The following is a 22319-nucleotide window of genomic DNA, read 5'->3' as shown; positions in this document are numbered from 1 at the left end:
TTTGTTTCAGGTGGAAAGATAAAAAGGCAGTCAGACTTCCAGCTGTTTTCGCTCTGACTGGAAGTCACTCAAGAAATAAAAAAGTAATTCAAGTGTAGAAGTGTAATCATGACATGAGGCCAATAGTGAAGAGTGATGAGCAGCATGGAGGTGAGGTGTATGAGGTGAACATATAGTGATACTATTATTCTTGACAGTCAACAAGGGCTCTGCTGAACAGATTCTTGCTTGCCTATCTACATTTTTGAAGAAGTCACAAAAGTATGCAGACTTGTGGTGCTTAAATGACAGTGTGTATCTGGATTTTCAGACTGCCTTTTCCCGAAAAACAGCAGGTGTCTCTGCTGCTTAGTGTGTCTATGAGTCTAGAGCTGGATTCAGTGCAGGTCAGAGGGAGCAAACGTAAGATAGCAATAGATGCTGTCGATCACTACTCTTCCTCATCCAGTTGCCATTTCTATAAGATTTGGAAGAAGACAGATAACGCGGTTTTGCATGTGTGTTGAGTAAGGATATACTGTAATACTACATGAGATGTAGAATTTGAACGCACACAGAAGCTGTAGTAGATTTATCACAAAAGAAAGTTGAATGTTGTACTTTTGTTTGAGATTTGGTTAAGCTAAAAGCACATAACCAGAAAAGCAAGCAAACTGCAAATGAAAAAGGTAAACCTCAAGGAGCATCCTAATATTCATAATCATCAAAGTTACTGTAGCTGAGAGACTGAACAAAAAAAAACAAAAACCTAACTAAATGCTAAATGATAAACTAAATGAAAAGCTATGATACTTTTTAGCAACATTAAATATACAAAACAATTTATTTAGATAATTATTATATCTAAAAGGATAATTCTATATTACAAAATTAATTTACTTTGCAATCCTGTGAGAAAAACATTTTAACAGATTTTCTTCTTTCAATCCAACAGCGATTCACCACATTTTCTAAATGTCTGGTGGTCAATATCAAAATCTGTAGAAATTGCTGCGAATACAATACATTGAAATTCCATACTGAGCAATGCACGAGATTCAGTAAAGTTCCCATGTGAGTCATTATAATAGTACTAGTGATGTGTGTCATTAACATGAAGTATGAATTAAGGAATACAATCCATTCTCTAGGTGAAAATCTATATAAAAACCATCATATATGAACAGGGAAAATATTAAAATACCATATATTAGCATATTGCACATATTGCTAAAAAAATAGATTTTTATATTTTAGCTAAAAATATAAAAATCAAGTTAAGTGCTGTATCACAATACGCAACTCCTATTTTGTTGTTCTTTTCTGCTTGCACAGTCCAAGCAGCTAAACAAGAATAGAATCAGAATATGTCAGAAATCAAGCATGTTTAAATAAGGGATCAGTAATACATGCATGTGTATTTTTCTTTATTCCTGTTGCCTGCAGCTCTTCAGTAACCATTGCGACTTCTTGCTGTTCAAAGGTACAAGATTTGCATTAAAATGCCATCGACTACCAACCCTTTTTTTTTACAAATGGACTACAGCTGTTTGATATACCCCTTAATGCTCCATACATTATTTAATATGGATACACATTTCATTCTGTACAATGATGAATGGAGAGGACATTTTTTCCATTTAGCAACAGCAGAATTTCCCGGCTTTCTGAACCAAGTAGGTACTATTGCAAGATGCACTGCCTCTTAGCATAATTCAGCTGAACCTATATCGACATGCACAAATAACTTCACCACTTGTGATTGGATAAATAGTGCTGAAATCAATGATCTATACCAGAATGAAAGTTGAAAACAAAATTAGATGTTTGTGCTTGGCAGTAAGTGATCGTGTCCCTGGTTATATATACTTCCAAATATTCCAGTCCTCTGATTAACTGTTAGACTCTGGACTTATAAGGAAAACAAGTTTTCTTCCAGCACAAGAAGACCACAGGTTGCTTTTTTCCATTAAACGCATTAGAAGGTAGTCCCATCTAAAAGCACAAGAGCAGCAAAAGAATTTCCATACCATATTTAAGGGTAATGCCTGGGGAGGTAGTTAAAATGTGGGGCAAATAAGAAAGTCATTTTTTATTTTCTCATATGGAGCTTTGTTGAGGCGAGACAATGCTCGAGCTACTCTGAGGTTACTTAGCACCTCCATTCTGACATTAATTAGACTAGCTGCAAATTAATTTAGACTTCATCTCGGTAGGGAACTGAATATTCTGGGCCAATGTCATAAAAAAGAAAAGAGCAAATGGTAACCCAGCAACGCCCTCAATGAGAATGAAAAATACCAGTTTCCGTATGCATAGGAACAATCATTATTAATTCTCATAATACTACATCATGCAAGGCTCCAGATGAAGCAAAGTCCAGGTTTTCTATAAATGCACAGCTGCTTAAGAGAAAGAAGGGAAGTATAACATGGATGAATACTGTGCTTTCATTGAGTTCATACTCACCGTTAGCTTCAAAGCTTGTTATTACAGAGACGGTCAGTACAGTGATGTTGCTATTGATCGCAAAAAAATGGTATTCCCATGATGACTGGTAATATCCTCATGCAATATCAACATTTTAGCAATAAAGACAATATTTCATTTCAAGACAGTCTCTAATAAAATATTCTTGGCAATTTGCATTCCAGTAAAATAGCTCAGCTTTTATCTTATTATTCAGGTCACTGGAAAGGACACAATTTCAAAACGAAACCATCAGCCTCGAGAGACCAGATGAAACAATGTTGTGATTGGTTGAACTGCAGATCAGACTTAATGATCATGGCCTGCATATGCCTTTCACTTATATAGCTCTAATTTAATAATGAAATGGATTGCTCGTGCCGTCAGAGTCACCGAAAAAATGCAAACGTCATCACACTGTTATTTTCCAGTTTTCCTTCTGTTTCACTTTAATGAACAGACAGACCATTATGCATTAAAAATATACATCACATTTATTGTTTTGTTAATCACCATTGGAGTTGCCACAGAGTCATTTTGTCATCTTCTAATAATTAATTTGGGCACTACAGGTAAGAGCCTGTTATCTATCTGGTACATACAGCAAGTCTCCCTGTCTTCACCTAGCATCATTGTTGGCTATAGAAAAACAAAAACGTTGACATAGCCGATACACACATCACTTTTCCTAAAGGTAACACAAAGTACAAAAAGCAGATCTTGAAATAGTAAGACTCTGATACTATAAAAAACTTTTGTCCATAAGAAAACAATGCACTTATTTCTACTGTACTCCTCTTGCTTCTTCTTTCTTATTAGCAGCTAAGGGGAAAGTGATAGAAATAATTGACAAAGAGAACCAGTTTAAAAGAAGCCCTAGTTTAACAGCCACGATAGCTTAAATGGTAAACACTCCACTTACCATAGAGCTTCAGGTTTAGATGAATATTTTAAAATTCAGTAGATGGCAAAGTTCATGGCACAGGAGCCCTGTTAGCTGGCTTAAAGGAATGAATGACTCTTTCCCCACACTGTACAATACAATACTATAGTGATATTGGAAAGACTTGGAAAAACAGAACAAACTAAAAAATAAAAATGCATATTTTCAATCCTTCCTTTTTTTGGGATGAGCTGTCCTAATCACCATGTCTCTGGGTCTGTCAAAGGGATAAGGCCAGGCAAACCACCTGTTTTCAGATAAAAAGTTCAGCTCCAGCAATATCTGAGGAGCTTGTCGTCCAACCTCACCATGGAGCAGAGGGGATCACTAAAGCCAGGAGTAATGTTGTTGTCACTGAGCATGTTGATAGACTGTGAATGGATCTCTGGTGGCTTTTAGCTCTGACACCTGAAGAGGGGAAACAGGAAAAGAAAAATGTCTCAGTCTAGTTGAAAAGAAATAACAAAAATAGAACTTAATAGCGTTTGTCATTTGACATACTGTACTGTACATGTGTATGAGTATGCTTTCCATAGTGATAACCCTAAAATGGCTTAAAGGTCACATTCTTAAAACCCTTTTTGATAATGTCAGTTGCTACAGGACTTTCAAAGTTTACTTGTGTTATTTTGCCTAGAGTTTAAAATATTAAAAATGAGCACATCAATGCATTCCTAGGCACAGTAACATATTTTATGGTTATATTTGATGAGTTTTTTTTCAATTTTCTTTGCCTGCATTATACAGTACATTGATGCATTGATACCAATTACTGGTATGTCTTTAAGATAATGTCTGTTGGGAAGTCACTGCTGTGTTTTCCCATGCTTGCACTTTGTAGATGATTCCTGAAATGAAAATATTGTTTCCCAATAACTGTGCTGCGGGAGATGACTCCTGATGTCTGAATAAATGTGCAAAGTTTTCTGTTGTCAAAAATCTTGTAACTATCATCTGGTGCAGCACAAACTCATGTTTTGTGTCTATCAAGCTATGTAAATGAACGAGTGCTTTGGGAAAATCTTTTGAATGTGATAACTTTACTAAATTGCCTGTTAGTTCTGCAGTAACTGTGATGGTAAACTTATAATTCATCTTGTCGTTCAAGGCCAGTGGCAAACCTAATTAGCTGTGGAACAGTGTAGGTGTGCACCAGTGTGCTAATTAAAAGATTATTAAGTCCTGGTAAACTTGTTTGTGTAACAGCTGTGGTAACTTAATTATTACAGTATGTACCACATTTACAAAAAACGCTGGTAAACATTTCATTAGCCCTACAATACATGGTGTAACATATTTTTAAACGGATTATTGGTATTACATCAAAGGCATATTCTTCTCATACAGAAAGCATATATTGTGATTTTTTTCATGAATCAAGCTGAGTGTTACCAGTCATTTGCAAATTCTCAGAACCTTATCTGAAATATGCTCAGTACTGGAAATATTCACAGAAAGAAAGGATACTATATATTTTTTTTCAAGAAGAAAAAACCTGTATCCATGCTTAATAATGAAAGTGATTTTTTTTTCCTGTAACGACTATTATTAATGTATTTGGGAAAGATTTTCTTCACAGATGTTGACATGTAGCATGTTTGAACAGCCTGTCATCTGTGAGACCTGTTGAAAAGGGACCTGTGAGTTTCCAGTGCTATATACAGCATGAAATATCATACACTAAGGTTTACAGACAATAAAGGTAAAGGATGTAAATATCACCGGTATAATTAAAGGTCATGAGTAAGAGACAAACTCCTTTCACCTGAGGACTTGAGGACTCTGATTTGTGAGCTGGCTGTGCTCTCTCCCCCTTCGCTGAAAGCTCGCACCTCAATGATGTAGGTCCCACCATCTGTAAGGGACAATACAGCCGAGGTACTGCTTGTCTCTATCACCTGACTGTGGCTCCTGCCCTCTTGACGAAGTAAGACCTGCAATGCAAATTGCACAAACGATGCCAGTGTAAGTAACTTCCTGTTTAATGACAAGCCATGCAATGACATTCAGTAATTATGTCTAAAGTAGCTTCAGCGGGTTTTCAAGGCTAAAGTACAGTATTGTATGCATTGATACAGAAAAGAAATGCAACACTTGCGGATTAATGGATTTTATTAAATATTAAAAACAGAGCTGTCAAGAAAAATGAAACATAAAGTGAGGAAATAAAACATTAAAGTCAGTACGAGCTCTATAAGAATGAACCCAATCCTAGCAACATTGAGACACAGGCCTGATCAGCCTCTGGATAGAGAGCTGTGGGATGCTGTAATTTTGCTCAACTCAAATACAAGTCCATGAAGTTTTTAAAATATTTTACCGTTTTGGCTTGCTCTTAGTATTTTATTTTGGCAAGGAACAATATTGTTACAACTCGATGTTAACAAACCTGCAGTATCTGCTTATTACTTGAAATGTACATAACATTATGTACTGTATATGCCCAATGAGTTATTGATGGTAGGTTAACACTATTAAGTTTTCATTGTCCATGACTATACAAAACAAGAACAGGCATGCAAGAAAACATGTTCTTTCAAAATCTCTAATGTTTACTTTCCCTAGATGTTGATTATTGTCTGCTATTTTCCAGATTAAATGGCACTGCAAAAACGGTCACTTACAAGTCAAAAAGAGCTACTAGGTTCCTACCAATCTTAACAGCACAGTATATCTCAGAGTCTTTGTCTCTCTTCAACATCATTGGTGAAGTCCCAGACTTTAAATGTAACAAAATGTATTCTAAAGGTAATAAGCTCACCTTGTAACCCATGACGTCAGATTCATTATCAAGTGATTTCACAGGCTCCCATCCTAAGGACACATTATCTCCATCCTGAATCCACATGAGATTGCTGGGTGGTTGACTTGGAGCTAAATGACAGAAGCAAAATAAACCAATGGATGCATTTCCCTTTATTTGATGGAGTGGTTGAGGTGGATAATTGATTAAGGACGAAGGACTATACTCTTAAACTTCAGATTTTCAAGATTGTCACTTTTGTGCTTTGCTTTTAGGGATTTTCACAATTTACTTTCTGCATTCTGCAGGCTCGTATGTGAAGTGATTGAGCTAAAAACTGAAAATGGATCCACTAGGTTTATAAAAAATGTGTTGTGTCACTGAACAACATACGTGATTTCTTGGTTTTTGCACGAACAGCAGTGCTTGCGGGGCCTTGGCCGATGTTGTTGTAGCCCTTCACTGTGATGTGATACAAAGTGTTTCCCTCTAAACCAGTTAATAAGATGGCCGTCTCATTTCCAGGAGTTTTCAGCTTTTCCCCTGATTCTTCCTGCTCCATATCCTTCCAGAAGTTCACCTTTCAAAAACACACATGGGAATATTCACTTCTGACTGACAGAAACACTTTGATCGATTCATTGTCACCAGTTAACTTCCAAACAGTACTTCACACAGCTGAATATATTATATACAGTATAAACATAAGCTAGTACTAGAGAAGCCTTGCAGTCATTAGTGAAAAAATGTCTTTAATCTAGCCACGTCAGTGCTAATTATTTATAGACATGTAAAATTCAATAAAACAAAAACAAACAAAAAAGTCAATTACTTGCTCAAAAAATGAAAAAGTCAATGGATTAAAAAAAACAGTTTCACTCCTATAGCAGGGGCTGTGTTGATGGAAGAACTGAATCCCGCATCTGCAAATAGATTTGGCAGAACACAGGGAATTTTTTGATGTGTGAAAACAACGCAACAACACATTTAGTGATTGATTTTCTAAAGATAGTAAATATCCTTGAGCAAGCCTGATCTTTAGAGGGTTTTGACTTTTATGTTACATTGACAGTACTGCAGCCTATAAACCAAAAACCCACAGATACTGTACAATTCAGTACACTCACATGCAGAAACTAGCTTCTCTTATTTTTATTGCACATACTACCTCATATCCTTGGGGTCTTCCTGGACCAGGAGTAGGAGGCCTCCATGCTACCTGGATCTCAGAGGAAGACACACTGGCTGCCTTCACTTCAGAGGGGGCTTCCCTGGGCTCTGCATTAGAAAGCATTATACTGTACATCACCCATCAAACACAGGGGATGGGCGAGTGTCAGCCTGGCAGTGATGGAGTCAGTGCTTTTGCTTGAAGGAGTCAACCTCCTGTGATCAACTTTTAATGAAAATAATGTCTCAGGTTTCCAAGAACAACTGCACATCAAGCTGGCAAGGGAATTATTAAAGTCCCATTTGAAATTCTGCCACTTTGTTACACTGGCACAGCCACTGGATTTGTATTTACACACATCCAATCATTTTATAAACGTAACCGAGTCTGTTCAAAATGAAGTAAAGTGTATTTGTGCATGCAAAAGTGATAGGTGTTGGGGACAGAGAGCAAACATAATTATAGCAGGATTAAATTGCTTAACATTATGTTTCATAATGCAACAAATTCTAGCATCTTTTTTATTACCCATGATATATGACTATTCTCTTGCTATGGTCAAGAAAAGAAAGTCAATCAAAGCACATACCTCCTTCTGCAGAGTAGACAGTGACAACTTTGCTGAAGGGCCCATCTCCTTTGTTGTTATAAACTCCCACCTTCACTTCAAATGGGGTTAATGGAGGGAAGGTCTCATCACGGTATTTGAAAGTGGTGGAGTCAGCTGACGTTACCATTTTTTCTTTCCAGCCTCGAGTCCCATTGGCTCTGAAAGCCACAATGTATCCAAATCCCTCCCCATTCTGATATTCTTCTGACACTGGCTACAGAGAAATACCATAGAAGAACAAAACTTGAATATAGTATCGCTTAGACATTACTATAGTTATCCTGGATCTTATATGAATACAACTCAAAATTCATACTGTACGTTGGTGAAATGTTTCTACTTTTATTTAATGAATGATGTGCATATGAACATTTTTTAACAAAAAACAGGAAGCTAAATGTTGATATGGGGAAAAATGAATTAAGCAAACCGCTGGGACTATGTAATAGAAGCAAAATAAATCCTTGTGCAGCATCATTGTTTAAGATATTCTGTGATTTGTAACCCTGAACTTAACCACAACATCTCGATGAAATTCTGCACAATTCACGGATACACCTCTAATTCTACAGATATTTTCATGTACTGATTACACATAAATGGATAGTTTGCTAAAATAAAGATGCTCAGTCTGGCAAAATGATGACTAGTGTTTCTACAGAAGTGATATTAATAGCTCCACAATTTTAATAAAACATCTTTGCAAGATTTTCAATTAAATCTAGCACACTCAGCTTTGAGGCAGCAGAAAGCATAGAAATGACATTTGTATGGTTCTAAAACTGTATTCATATCAATTTGCAGCGATAATTTCAGGGAAATAGCATCTTAATTGGCATTGAGATGGGATTACAATGGGAAAAGGTTTGTTAAAGCTAGATGGGCTCACAATATGGTCTTTGACCAGTTTTAATTTAAAATCTGTCAAACTAAATTGAACACTTGAGGGGGTATATCTTAACTTAATAGGAGAATAAATACATGATATATCACACTTAATAAGCAAAGACCTCTGTACAGGCTTTAACCAGTAAATTCTTCTCAGAGTTCAGAAATATTCTGAAATCTACTGAGAAGCATTAAAAGCTCAACAAAAGCTAGAGGTTCCAAATGCTCATCTGTTGCATTTTCTGATGTCTCTAAGTATATTTCTGTAGAGATGATCCCACAGAGAATCTTGCAAACACGAAACACCACTGCTCGAAAAGTGGTATTTACATGAAAAATGTAATACCACTGCTCGAAAAGGTTCAGAACCCAGCTACTCGGTAGAATGGGCACAGCCAGGTGCGATAAAAGGCAGACTAAATCTCGTCCAGGTCCAAAGTCTGGATTGAAGAGAAGCTCAAAGCTGGAGAAACACAGTGTAAGGTTCAAAAGGAAATCAACAAGTGGGATTGAGACACCAAAGGAAGGTTCATAGCCGAAAACTTCACAGTTCAGATGTACTAAGGCACATCCAATAGATGAGGTCAGAGTGAAGTCAGAACTCGAGAACTAGAGAAAAAGAACAATTCTCAGTGCAGAATGCTATAACTGAGCCCAGGGCAGGCTTTATGTCGCCTGATCCATCTGAGATGGGAGTGGTCATAAATTGCACAGGTAGAGCAGGCTTACTTTCTGATAATGTAACCACGGCTACAAACAGTAGCCTGCTAGGTGAGTGGACACGTGGCTGGCTGCTGTGGTTATTACCAGGTAATAAAGCTTGAAAAGATAAAGCGTGTTTCTGAATAGAATCAAAGTCTCCAATACTGTGCTACTGGCCAAAATATCCATGCATATATATATATATGAGAATAATTCCAAAGGCACTAAAATTTACCATGCTGCTAGGCCAACTTTGCAACGCAACTGCAAAGAGCACACTGGGGAGTAATGAAGTATACATTATCTACTTTTAATAAATTTGTATCCTGCCAAATGGGGTGTATTCATGAAGGAGGTGTCTCTAAAAAATTAACTAATCCTTAATCATGTGTTTTTATTAAAACATCTCAACTTCATATTCAAATTAATATTTTCCTTAACATCTCCCAAAATATCAAGAATTTGAAGAAATTGATAGTGTAACTACTGTATGTAGAAATGGTTCATTTTTGTCTTAATTCTGGTACTGTGTATTATGCCAAATTCTCAAAAAGAGACCTTAGTATCTCTCCACACTTCATATTTATTATCTTCTCGTCATTTAAAAGCCATTACAGTTTGGCTCATAAAGGTACTAATTATTGTACAGATTTATGACTTCCAGGCACTGTGTTATTGTATCCTTTGGGATTGGGATGTTGGCATTGGAGCATTTTCGGTTTCTACTGACAGACCTGAAGACAGAAAACAGAGCACTCAGCACCTGCTTCCAATTCAATAGGTCTACACTCAATTTATCATGAAAGAGAGAAATTGATTTAAAATGAGCAGCAGGTTGTAAATCTTGTGCAAATTTAATAAACCTAAAACACCTGTACGCACACACCTTATGTCAGTAAATATTATGTTCATAAGGCAATTCAAACAATTTCATTGGGCATCAACATAATAACCATTCCCTCTTGCAGTCACCCAAATTAGCCTGTTCTCATGAACAGTTGTGGTAGAGAGATGTAGCATACATGAAACTCATAGGAGAAATTACCAGAACCATTTAATTAACTTATGAGATTGTTCCCTGAAAATAAATTACTTTCCATCACATTCTCATTATTAAAGTTGGCTTGGATTTTTTAAAAGGCTCTAGACCATGTTAGTTAAAATGTTTCTGCCAGGACAGGTACTTAAATTGGAAAATAGAGTGTAACATGTACATCTTAAAGATCTAATTTTTTGAGAGACCCAAGCTTAAATAAAACTGATTATGTCCCAGAAAAAATGCCCCAGAGTCCCTAGTGTTCAGCCCACTGTAGCTGTTCAGCTACACTGGTAAGAACAGCTAGGTTTCTAAAAGTGCTCTTTGGTTCAGACTGAAAACAGTCACTCATCACTGCCATTAATGAGCTGGGCAAGTGGATCCGCACAGGCTGTTCAGTAATTCATCCTACTTAATAATTAGACTCAACTATTGCAGACCATTTTGATAACCATCCAGAGATTGGAGAGGCAGCAGTCACCTATGGACGTGTTCAGACTATTGATGACTACGGATTCCTGCAGTCTTTTCTAATATTAATCTCTATCCTTCATTGATTTAGCATTTATTCTGTAAAACACATTTCACTAAAATGATCGCCTTGACACTACATACCTTGTCTGATGAAAAAAATGCAGGTAACTACGCATAGCTGTTTATAACAGTCAAACAGACTTCTGTGCGCTTTCATTCAACAAGAAACAAGTATGACAAATACTGTATGTCAAGTATGACAAATACTATGAAAGAACATCAGTCTGCTTCCTGTGACATAATTTTATAGTTGACAATTGTTGCAAGAAAACAGCTTAAAATGACCAGCATTGAATGTAGCCCTTTCATCTCTGTCAGGGCAATTCTTGTAGCACTGCCAGGGCATGGATCATAATCTACACTCATATAGTGAATCTACACATTTTATATAGTGTTTTTTATTTAAGATATATTCAAAGTAAATATATATAAGGAAGTACCTTCAACAGACTCACAGATGATTATAACATGTTGGATAAAAAATGTTAAACCAGTGTTAAATTGCACAAACAGAAACTTAAAGAGGATTATTCTAACTCTTCTCACTCCAAATGAGCTTTAAGACTTATAGTACTGCATGATTAAAATTGCATGTAATTGCACCTGTTGTAAATTTTCAATGTGAACAAGAATGATTTATATTCTAAATGCTTTTCATAATGGGGTATTTCTTACTTGCTTGTTCCAAGACCTATTTTTAATTCACTGTTGTCACTATTTAGTCTCCATCTTTCAACTTTGATTATACTTTATAAAGATAAGCATCACATTAGAAATCCAATATAGTTTAGTATCAGTAATTTGAAACAGAAGTAAATAAGCATCTGTTCTGCAAGGAACAGGAAATTCATATTCTCTCCATTTAGGAACCACTAAAAAAAAACATTCGCCTTTGTCTCTGATAAGCTTGCTTAGCTTTCATGGGTCTTTGGGTTTCTTTCAAAGCATTCAACCATGAAACGTTTAAAAAGGGCTTCATAACATGTCTGTGTATATAGAAGTATAAAAAATAAACCTTTTTAAGTATGCACAGAACACCTGAGTCAACAGAATGACAGGAATGAACCTGTGCTGCTTAATACATCATGCATTGCCTGGAACATAATTGACCGCAAATTCAATACCTCTGCTAAAACAATGTAATAGGTACTATTTGGTACACTGGTACTTGTTGAACAAGCCTTTACAGCTCCTTGTAATTGAGCTGTCACTGCGAATACAGAATCTATTAAAATTATGGTTATTCCATACTTACAGTAATGACTTGCTTTTGCTTTAATGAACAGCACATACCAACAAGGCCAGCACTCACCCCATCTGGAAAGCACCTTTTTTCACCACATAATGCCACACAGAGGTGTAGTTCACTTTAGATGAAGGTTATTTTCCTAGTGACAGTTAGATCTCTGCAGTTAATATCTGCAAGGATAACCATCAGTAACATCCACATCTGTTCCCCCATCCCAAGCTAATAGCACCTTTAACTGCTCCTCATTTGAAATCCTCAGGCTTTATTCATTTACCTTATTCATTTACATGAAGCAACCCCTGCAACAGCATACAAAGTCAAAGATGTTCTCTCCATAGGCAACACATCTTTCACCTCACTATTCTCTTGATGCTGGAGAAGATTTATTAAATATTTCTCAAACACCATAAAGGATTGAATTATGAGCAGATGTTCTTAAATATGTCTTGCTTTACAAGTAGCACTTGACTGACACTTTATTATAAATCACACTTCCCCAGTAAGGAGGAATGTGCAATTTATTAGAAAGGAGAGGGTTTTCTAAAGCTGGTGCAGCCTTTTTATGCCCCATTTTAGATTTTCAAAATTGTCACTCTGCCTGAGTCATCGTTACCACCTTGCATCAGTAAGAGAAAGATGAAAAGACTAGACAGAAGCCCTTTGAGGTGTGCACAGCGAAGCTGTCAGCTTTTTTCCACACCACAATTCCAGAATACATATCCTAGCCAAGCGCTATCTTTCAGCACCAAGCCAAGAATCCCTGCTGACCGACTTGTCCCACCAGAACTCGCCCAATTGCTCACATACTATTACTACTACTGTAGTATTACTACATACTACAGGCAATTGTCAGCAAGGGAAATGCTGTGGACTGGGCACCTTGCAGCATCCTCCAGGTTGTAAGTCTGCTGCACCTCAAACAGTTTTTCTCAGACTTTTGTCAGATGAATAAAACATCAGGTTTTCTGAGCAGTTATTAGCATGAAATGCAATATACAGGACAAATACACAGCCAGAAATAAAGAAACTATTCTAGTCCTGTCTGAAGAGTGCATGTGGAAAAGACAAACAATGGGCACAAAAACAAAAACAAAACTAAAACAGATTTTAACTCAAGGGAAATACCATTTTAGTCCCTGTCTGCCTCGCAACCCAACACAGATAGCTTTTAATGAAAAGCTCAATTTAATAACATCTGTGTTAAATCTAAAAAATCTCGTCAAAATGTGACTTCTGCTGGGATATTAAGCAGGCAAAGCTCTATGGGATTCTTAAGGCCTTGTGGTGGCCCCTACAGACTTTATCTCCAGTGGCAAACAAACTCTTCTCTTTCAGTACAACCAAAACATGACAATGCTACCGTCTGGTAAACACAAAGGATATTATGAGATCAAAATTACAGCTTCGTCTTTTATGATGCCCTAAAGACAGACTCAGAAAGGGCATGTATGTAATTTCTCAGTTCCTCTGAGCAAGCCATCTGATCTTGCATTGACCTGCTCTGCATTATGCATTGATTCAATTACTAATTTGCTTCGGTAAACTATAATTTGGCCCCTCAAAAAATGCAAAAATCTGAAGGCTTTACCTGTTCTCAGGAGGGTAAAGTCATTTTCATCTTTTAGATTATCTCTCAGAATTATGATCTTTCATTTACCATAACACCCAAGTGAATTTTTTAATCTTATTATAAAGTTGTATTCAGAGGTGGTAAATACGATTCAGTAGATGCTTATGCTAATAATACAATTTTGTGTGAGCTTTTCAGGAAATTAATAGGGCTCCACAATAACACAGCACAATAAACAACTGAAGAAAAAAGAAGCTGAAAAAAGCCCAATTGCATAGTCTACAATAGATTAGTGCATTAATTCCACAGACCTGGTGCTGCACACAAGAATGTATCACAGTAGGACAGAACCAGCACACCTTTGCTCAAATGCTATTTGGTTCTCATGCAGTAATACAGTACATAAGATAACTTGGTGTGAGATCATTCAGTACCTTGTGTACAACAAAGATACAGTGCATCTTTAGTTAGCACAAGGACCACTGAATTCTAGACATACTGAAGCTCAATTAAAAACATCTGATTACAAAGCACCCTATTAGATAAAGCATTACAATTGTATAATATTGATCAATTAAAGACTGGTGTTAATATTTCTGTTAGATATGTAAAGCAAGGGTTTCTAAGTAAGCATCATTGAGAAAGCAGTGCAGCCCAAATTTCTGATGGTGAATAGTCAGACCAAGTGATCAGTACTGTCTGTGTAAATATTAAAAGGTAAAGGTCCCAGCACTTTGTGACAAAATCAGATTTTAAACATCTGAGACTTACAAATTAGGAGGGAAGGGAACTTCCAAGTGAAGGGAAGGACATTCAATGGTGATAACTGATCCAGAGTTAGAAGCCATTTACAAATTGTTAACTACCTTCACAAGGACAGTTTCAATGCAGTTTCAATGCAATGTCTCTGTCTAAACCCTGGCTGAAAAGTTTCACAGAACTCCTTAAATGCAAGTCTTGGGGGATCCTGGCCAGTTTTTTAAAAGCAGCACTTTAAACCTGTACAAACATGGTCTTATGGTAGAACTGAGTGACAAGTATATAGGAATAAGGTCCTGTACATGGGCAGTAGGTTTAATCTGAGCTATCAGATCCATTAGACAGGCAGACATACAGAGAATACTGTGAAGATTCATCAATCTAAACAGGCTAAGCTACATTAAATTGAGTTTTTGTGATATTCTCTGCAAAATTAGATGAATTCAATACATGAAGTCTACTGGAGGTCATAATCTGTTAAATCTTAATAGGAGGTGGATGGAATGTCAGATCTAGTAAAACAGATTTATGGTCAGAGTTCCCCAGTTTAAATGCTTGAAGACTGGATATTTGAATGCCAGAAAACTAAAATATTCTGAATGTCCATGTTTAAATGCTGGGAAGGTGATTTACTGAGAAAATCCAAAACAATTCAGATTGGGTAGAAAATCAGGAGTAATCAGTTGTGAATTACAACAAGGTTGATTTAATTTTAATTTTAATTTTCATGGGATGACAGACCTCCCTTCACAAAAGTAAAAATGGAACTCTGGCCACATGAGGCAGAACCACAGGTAGTCAAGGCATGGAATTGCTAACATTAATACACAGTGCCACCTAGTGTTACACCAAAGTTAGTCCTCCACCCTACATCATGTTTCATGATCCAAAAAGAAAATCTACTTTATGGTAAGCAATAAGCCAACTGAGAAACACAGTCTTGTTGCTTAAAAACCACATATTAAAGAGAGCTTGGACAGTGGGATATTGCCAGTTAAAACAAATGCAACTAAAGACAGTTAAAACCAATGCCTTAGACCCCAAGTGAATGCTGGCACCTATGGGATGAAATGGAACCTCTACTGAATATGTGACCAGAGCCCCTGTGCTGATATGGATATATGTGCAGAATTCATGAAGTACGACAGTGCTCAAACAACTCGCTCTGTGTGGAAGCAAAGGGTGTGAGGGGTGGCAGACTCAATAATCTCAAGGCAGAGTAAAACATTATGATTACTGGAAGGAAAATAAGCAGACTGAAGGATTAAAAAAAATAGAGGTGAACTGAAAAACAAAAACATTCTTTTCCCAGTTTGGGGAAGTACAGTGTTTTCTACAGACAACAAGTAATGCCTCCTCAGACCAAGAAGCTCAAGAAAATTGTATAGTAGCAGCCAGCAAATAATTCAGCAATGGCAGTACTGTAGACGCAGGACACAGCACATAACCGGACAGTGAACCAAGGGTTGTTGCACAAAAATGGTGGGTTGAATAATGAAACAAACGGGAAAAAAACATCACAGTATCAGGGACCACACGACCAGAACCATGACTAGGAAAAAGAAGCAACGCAGCAGACCGCAACAAAATCAGGGAACTGGCAGGAACAGCAGAGACAAAGTTCCCAGCCAACCATGTCAACTACTGCAGAGTCAAGAAATAACAGGTAAGAAAAAAACTGAACTAAAAAAAAAACTAAGAATAAAAATGAGCAAGAAGCAATAAACTAAAACGACTGATGGAGAGCGTCTATGAAGTTGAGAAATAAGTGGAAACAGGCAGAAAGTGGGCAGCAAGGAATGCCAGCTATGAAATCTATGATAAATATGCCAAAATAAAGCAGTGTGATGAGAGAACAGGTGTTTTATAAACATAATTCATGTCAGAGGATACATTGCAAACTTTGAAACCTTATAAGACATTATTCTCAATTAATGACAAAAATTCAACTTTTAACAAGTCTACGGCTGGGAAGTTTGGGGAGAAGTAGGAAAAAAAAATGACAAGAGGAGATGTGCATTAATTTCCAACTAGTGAGAGGTGAATGATCTGAATTGGTGTTAAAACCACGAAGCACTTGTTTAATAGCTGCAATTACTACAGTGTACCTTACATACAGTACTGTAGTTATATGGATTTTAGGACATTATATTCAGTTAATAGGTGACAAACTGTCTAATACTGCAGTATGTCACTTCCATTACTTTCACACAATCCCTCAATTAGGCCTTAGGAGCCAGCAGAGTAGCAGGCCTTACCTCCCACGATATAACCAGTTCATGTCGCCGGCCACTTCCTCCACTGACATTTGCTGGGGCCACGGAGGGAACTGCAGAGAGATAAAAGGACGTCTCTAACACGTGATGTCTTCGCTATCATTTATACTCTATTAGCTTTATTATTCAGGCATTATGAAATTAAAACAGAAAATGTCTGTAGGTCAGGATTTCACTATTCCAAAACTACTTATGCAAATAAAATGCTATTTTTTAAGAACATGCAAACTTGCTAAGCCCATAGGATGGATATGGAAAATCAAAGACACAGTATTTCACCAGACTTGACAATTGTCCGAAACGGAGTTTAAAACAAGTAGAAATGAGACATAGTTTTACTTGTTGAAATTGTTGTATTGTTGTATTACTTGTTGAAAAAAGGTAGAAAAGTAGACACAGAAACCAGTCATTTTCCAAATAAGGTCTTTGGAAATTTTGTCACATTAAAGTGCCTAAATCTCCTCTGCAGCAGGTAAATGAGACATTCTGATTAAATGCAGTGCACTGCCAGGAGTGTGTTCTCCGGGAATAGATAATGTAACTGGTTCTAAGCCTCAGGGTGAAAGATGCCTGGCTGTGTTAACTCAAACACCCAACATGTTTGAATTCATGTTACCAGCTCATTTTCATCTTCTCAACCAATTAAAAATTTAATAGCGGTAGATAGCTGGGGTATAATGTGAAGAGAGGATGGCAGAGCAGGACTTTTTCAGAAGTTCTATTGAAAAAAGAGAGAACTGAATAATTGCTTTGGCAACTACTGTATATTAAAACTGATCGAAACAAACTATAGTCACTGTATACTGCAGATTATCTTACATTTTCAATCAAAATCAACCAATCAAAGGCACCACCAAACAGAAAAGAAATTTCCTTCTAAATTGCCTTCATTTTGCCCATTCTTTCAGCTGCTATTGCTGCTTTTCAGGTGCTCATTTTTTTCTACATATAATTCTTGTCTCTGTGAAGAGCATGTGTGAAAGCTGATGGAGGTCAGATGATAAAAACATCTTTCTGACAATAGCTTTATCTCATGAAATACTGTAATCAAACACATAGACCTTACAAGATGGGCTATTTCTGAATGCTCTGATGTTACTCCTGAACACAGAAATGAATAAACTAGATTGAATATTTGTATCTTGCACAAGAAAATTAAAAACATTGTTTGGCTAAAAGGCTGAAGGATGTTTTTAAGATTCAAATACAGAGACTGAGCTACAGAAATCAATACTCTGGGACATTAGAAATGTATACTCTATATAATCATAAGAGATAATCTACTTCATCCTGTCCTCCATCTGATGCTACAGTACTTCTTGCTTTAAGCACTGTGGGGCTTGCAAAGTGAAAATTATTGAGGACTTGTGCTTGGCTGCCTGTGCCAGTTCACTGACAGCTCGTGCTTCCAAACAGATGAATACGAAATGAAACGTTAAGATTTCAAAATTCTGACCGAAACTGTGATATCACAGAAAGATGCATACAGACCACAATCTGCTATGAATGACAAATTGCAAAGATCCTGCGCCACCTGTAGCTAAGTAGTACTTTTTCATCATACTCTTTTGTAGCATCTGTTTAACCAATTAGTGAAATACCAAAATACACAGAAGTTCATCTTCCATACAGAATAGTTACATATGCTGCATGGATAATTGTGTTTTTCTTTTAAAGTAATTTACAGTAGGTGGCTCATTAAAGATTTAAAGATAAAGAATATAATTTCATTTTACATATGTTCAGAGTTCATCTGTACTTGAAGCTGTTTTATGCACAATGATGAAACATTCACATTTATTTTTTTAAATTAAAAACAAAGGGAACATCAGATCAATTAAAATATATTGCACATGACAGTAGGTTGCATTAACTGAACAGCTGGATGTGTTACATGCAAACTTTTTAAATTAGCACTGAAGTAATTGGTTAAAAATGATAAATACTTTTCAGTTTACATTCATTCTAAAATAATTTGGAGGAACATTCTTGTAAACTTGTTACAAGTGAAATAATAAATATTAAATCTCAACAAGAAACAAAAGGCATGGTGAAAATTCCCTTAAACTCCTTTAAGGGAATGAATGCTGAACTGACTACTAAAACAGAATGATAGCAAAAATAAATATTAAACACATCTTAAGGATAAATGGGCTGATTTCAAAAGAAAGGGAAAAACTACAGAGGAAAATGAATATGTACAAAAAGCTTTGATAGCATGTGACAGTATTATGTCCCAGGATACATCAGTTCAGTGATAATTATTTAAATTAAACTGGGCAGGTGTTAAATATTAATGCCAACCGTTCTGTGCAAACCCAGCCAAACATTAATGTTGCTGAATTTGCTTGTGTGCTTAGAGGCATTTATCTGATAGATTCCACTCATATCTATTGATTAAACAACACTAGGAGTTCCATTTGTAACTCTGTAATTACATTTAACAGCTATTCATAACACTTTCCATTACACGTGTAATTCCAATCTTAGTCTTACTTAAAACACTCTACTAAAATTATTGCCATTAGGCTACCTGCATAGATAATTGTTTTACATAACTACTGTAGATTCTGTCAAGTCATTCCTAAACACAAAGGTCATTATAGCTATTTAAATGTGCATAATAGATAGTTACAATGCTCTTGCAAAGAATATAAGTTTTGATATTCATTTTGAACAATGTCCATAATTATGTACACTTTAACAATGCACACTATGTATACTAGGTATTTTAGGATGCAAATGCACTCTCACATTGATTAGGAAAAATGTGTGGAACAGTAATACATATGTTCCAAAATTTTGGAATTATATTTTCTATTACATACTGAATAAACTGAGAACTCGCAGACATGCTTTTTAACACATCCACCTGTCGGAGACAGTAAACTTTTTACATGTTAGCATAACCACATTACAGGACATTTAGCTCCAACTGGAAGAATATTGCATCTCACAGTGATGTAAGGGCACCCTTACAAATGGTCTCAGGTCACAGGCACCACCGTTTCGCTGACAGGTCCTGGCCACTCTACACACACAAGGCTGCTTTGTTAAAATCTGAGAGTTTAACTAAGAGTTAACAGACTATGACCTTCAGTAGATTGAATTAACTTTGTAAATAATTGCACATCACCTTTCAGGGTAATCTGTGTCACATTTGACTCATGACATAACCCAGGCTTAAATTGATGACATCTTGGCCATACAGCTCAAACTGTACTATCAGCAGGAGGTGCTACAACTTGAGCCACTTGGAAGCCCAATAAAATTGTCTGATACAGTTTCTAGTACATTGCTACATATTAATACAGTATGTAACAATATAGGCCACATGTCTTTTTTATGTGAACTGGTAAATACCTGCTTCTTTCGTCCTGACCACCCTAGAAGGGGCACTAGGGTCTCCTGTTCCAATGGCATTGGTTGCAACCACCCTGAATTCATATTCAACCCAAGGGTTCAGCTCGATAGCCATGGCAGATTCCATTTCACCAGTCACGGGATCAGGATCTGTGTAAAAAAACAACTAGAAAATCACCCCTCCAAGTCTATGTACCAAAATTAAGTACTAATTAAGTACCAAAGGGTGTCCTTAAACAAGACTCATCCTCCAAGATTATGAACTTCAACCTTCAGTTTCTAGCTTCAGGGCCACTGTGCAACCTGTTCCCAGATATTACTTGTCCGTGAAACACCTGGTGTTCTATTCATAAAGACCTTACCTAAGATACATCTGAAGACACCGTTTAAATAGTGCATCAGTTTATTTTTTTTCAGAATAATTAGCCCTTTTTTGTTTGTCTTTTTGTTTGTCTCAGAATAAATGTCAAATGTTCCACATAAATGTAAAAGTTCAGTTGACACAATACAAAGGCTTTTTTCTTTTTCCTGGGACTTACTGATACAGGCATTTTCACACCACAATTAACGGACAACAATTTAATACATTCTGGTATTGTCCCCCTGTTTGTGAATAAAAGTCCCAAATAACCTCATTGTTATCTGACCTCACCTGCTAGAATATTCCAACAGATCCAGATGCACTTTGTCTCATTGTTGAAATCAACAAACTCAAGTACAGTACAAGTACAAGTCAAATTTTCTGTTATTATCACCCATATAGTAAATACGGTTATTCTGCTTAATTGGAAGGACAGAAGCAAAATGACTTTTTCTCAATGGTTCTCATTAATGGTAGACAACCAAAAGCTGAGCAAATCAATAATGTCACTCAAAAACCAAGAACTTGAATTTAAAACAATTTGGAACCACTTCATTGGCTTCCTCCAATTAGGTTGAATTGTTATCTAACTTCATTTCCATGCATCGGTTAATTACCCATTAGTATTTATTAACTTTATTAGTCATGTATTTATTAACTTTATCAACTTTGTCAGCCCCTCTACTACTCCCTTGCTATGACACACACTATTTAAGCAGTTTATATTTGTATTTCTCAGTACATTGGGTTAATTTCCATCTATTTTATTAAGCTCAATGTTTGTTCTTTATTGGTGTGTAATATGCAGTACAAGTACTTAGGTATATATTCTGTATTTAAATGTTTAAATAAATTAAAACCATAAACAAAAAAGAGAACTGAAAGCCCTGTCCCTGTGAGGTTTAAGGCATGCACAGGCAACAGAGAAGAATAGCTTATACTAGACTACATTTTTCTAGCATTGCAGAGTCTTTGTCCGCAGAAAGAATAGAGAAAAAGTTTATTTTAATTAACAGTACTTCTACACTGTTTTATATAACTGACATTAATTATGCTTTTTTGTCTTGACCAATTGATTCTACGACTCCTTTCAACTGCAGACACCATATTTATTTATACATCCAGGCCTTGTTCCTGTCTTGTACAAGTGGAGCTCTTCTGTGTAATTCTAGCATTAGTCCACCACATGCCATAGTACTAAGTGGATTCATTTTAATGGTTCATCATGTGTAATAAAAGATGACATACTGTACAGACTCATTAGGAATTGTCTGGTACTGCATATTTTAAAAAGCTGTACGAAAAGTTTCCAAACGGAAGGGCAAAAATGCATTATTTAGTAAAGTCATCAAGTGAGACTCAAAAAACATAATTCTTTTCAACCTCTGATGAAATCCATAATCATATGTTTGAAAATATATTCTAAAATGCTGAAATACAGTAGGTAAGGCAATTCTGTGATACAATATACAGTAAACTGTATGCCTATGCAGGTCTTACACAGTGGTTAATCCTACAGTACATACAGTATACTGTACATGGCATAAAACTGTTCTTGACACCTTCAGATTATGTATTTAACATTTTGCTTTGTTTGATGTGAGATGTGTGAAGAACATCAAAATTTTATCAACTGATGCATCTTATTAAAGCATCTTGTGAGTCT

General features: G+C 36.3%; 1 protein-coding gene across 5 annotated transcripts in view; it reads right to left on the bottom strand.

Moving 5' to 3' along the window:
• Window positions 1-2874: 2874 nt before the first annotated feature.
• cntn5 (contactin 5) overlaps window positions 2875-22319 on the bottom strand; it is a 196877-nt gene continuing 177432 nt past the window's right edge. For all 5 annotated transcript variants that reach the window (XM_015341784.2, XM_015341783.2, XM_015341778.2 and 2 more), the window contains 8 exons: window positions 20293-20442; window positions 16912-16982; window positions 7895-8129; window positions 7303-7412; window positions 6528-6714; window positions 6153-6265; window positions 5157-5325; window positions 2875-3799 (listed from right to left, as the gene is read on the bottom strand). In XM_015341784.2, coding sequence (XP_015197270.2) covers window positions 3696-3799; window positions 5157-5325; window positions 6153-6265; window positions 6528-6714; window positions 7303-7412; window positions 7895-8129; window positions 16912-16982; window positions 20293-20442 — 1139 coding nt within the window. In that variant the 3' untranslated portion in view covers window positions 2875-3695. The remainder of the gene's footprint in view (window positions 3800-5156; window positions 5326-6152; window positions 6266-6527; window positions 6715-7302; window positions 7413-7894; window positions 8130-16911; window positions 16983-20292; window positions 20443-22319) is intronic.

This window comes from Lepisosteus oculatus, chromosome 5, assembly GCF_040954835.1.
Source record: "Lepisosteus oculatus isolate fLepOcu1 chromosome 5, fLepOcu1.hap2, whole genome shotgun sequence".
NCBI classification, from domain to species: domain Eukaryota; kingdom Metazoa; phylum Chordata; class Actinopteri; order Semionotiformes; family Lepisosteidae; genus Lepisosteus; species Lepisosteus oculatus.
Note: the sequence above shows the minus strand (reverse complement) of the source record. Positions and strands in the feature narration are given on the sequence as shown.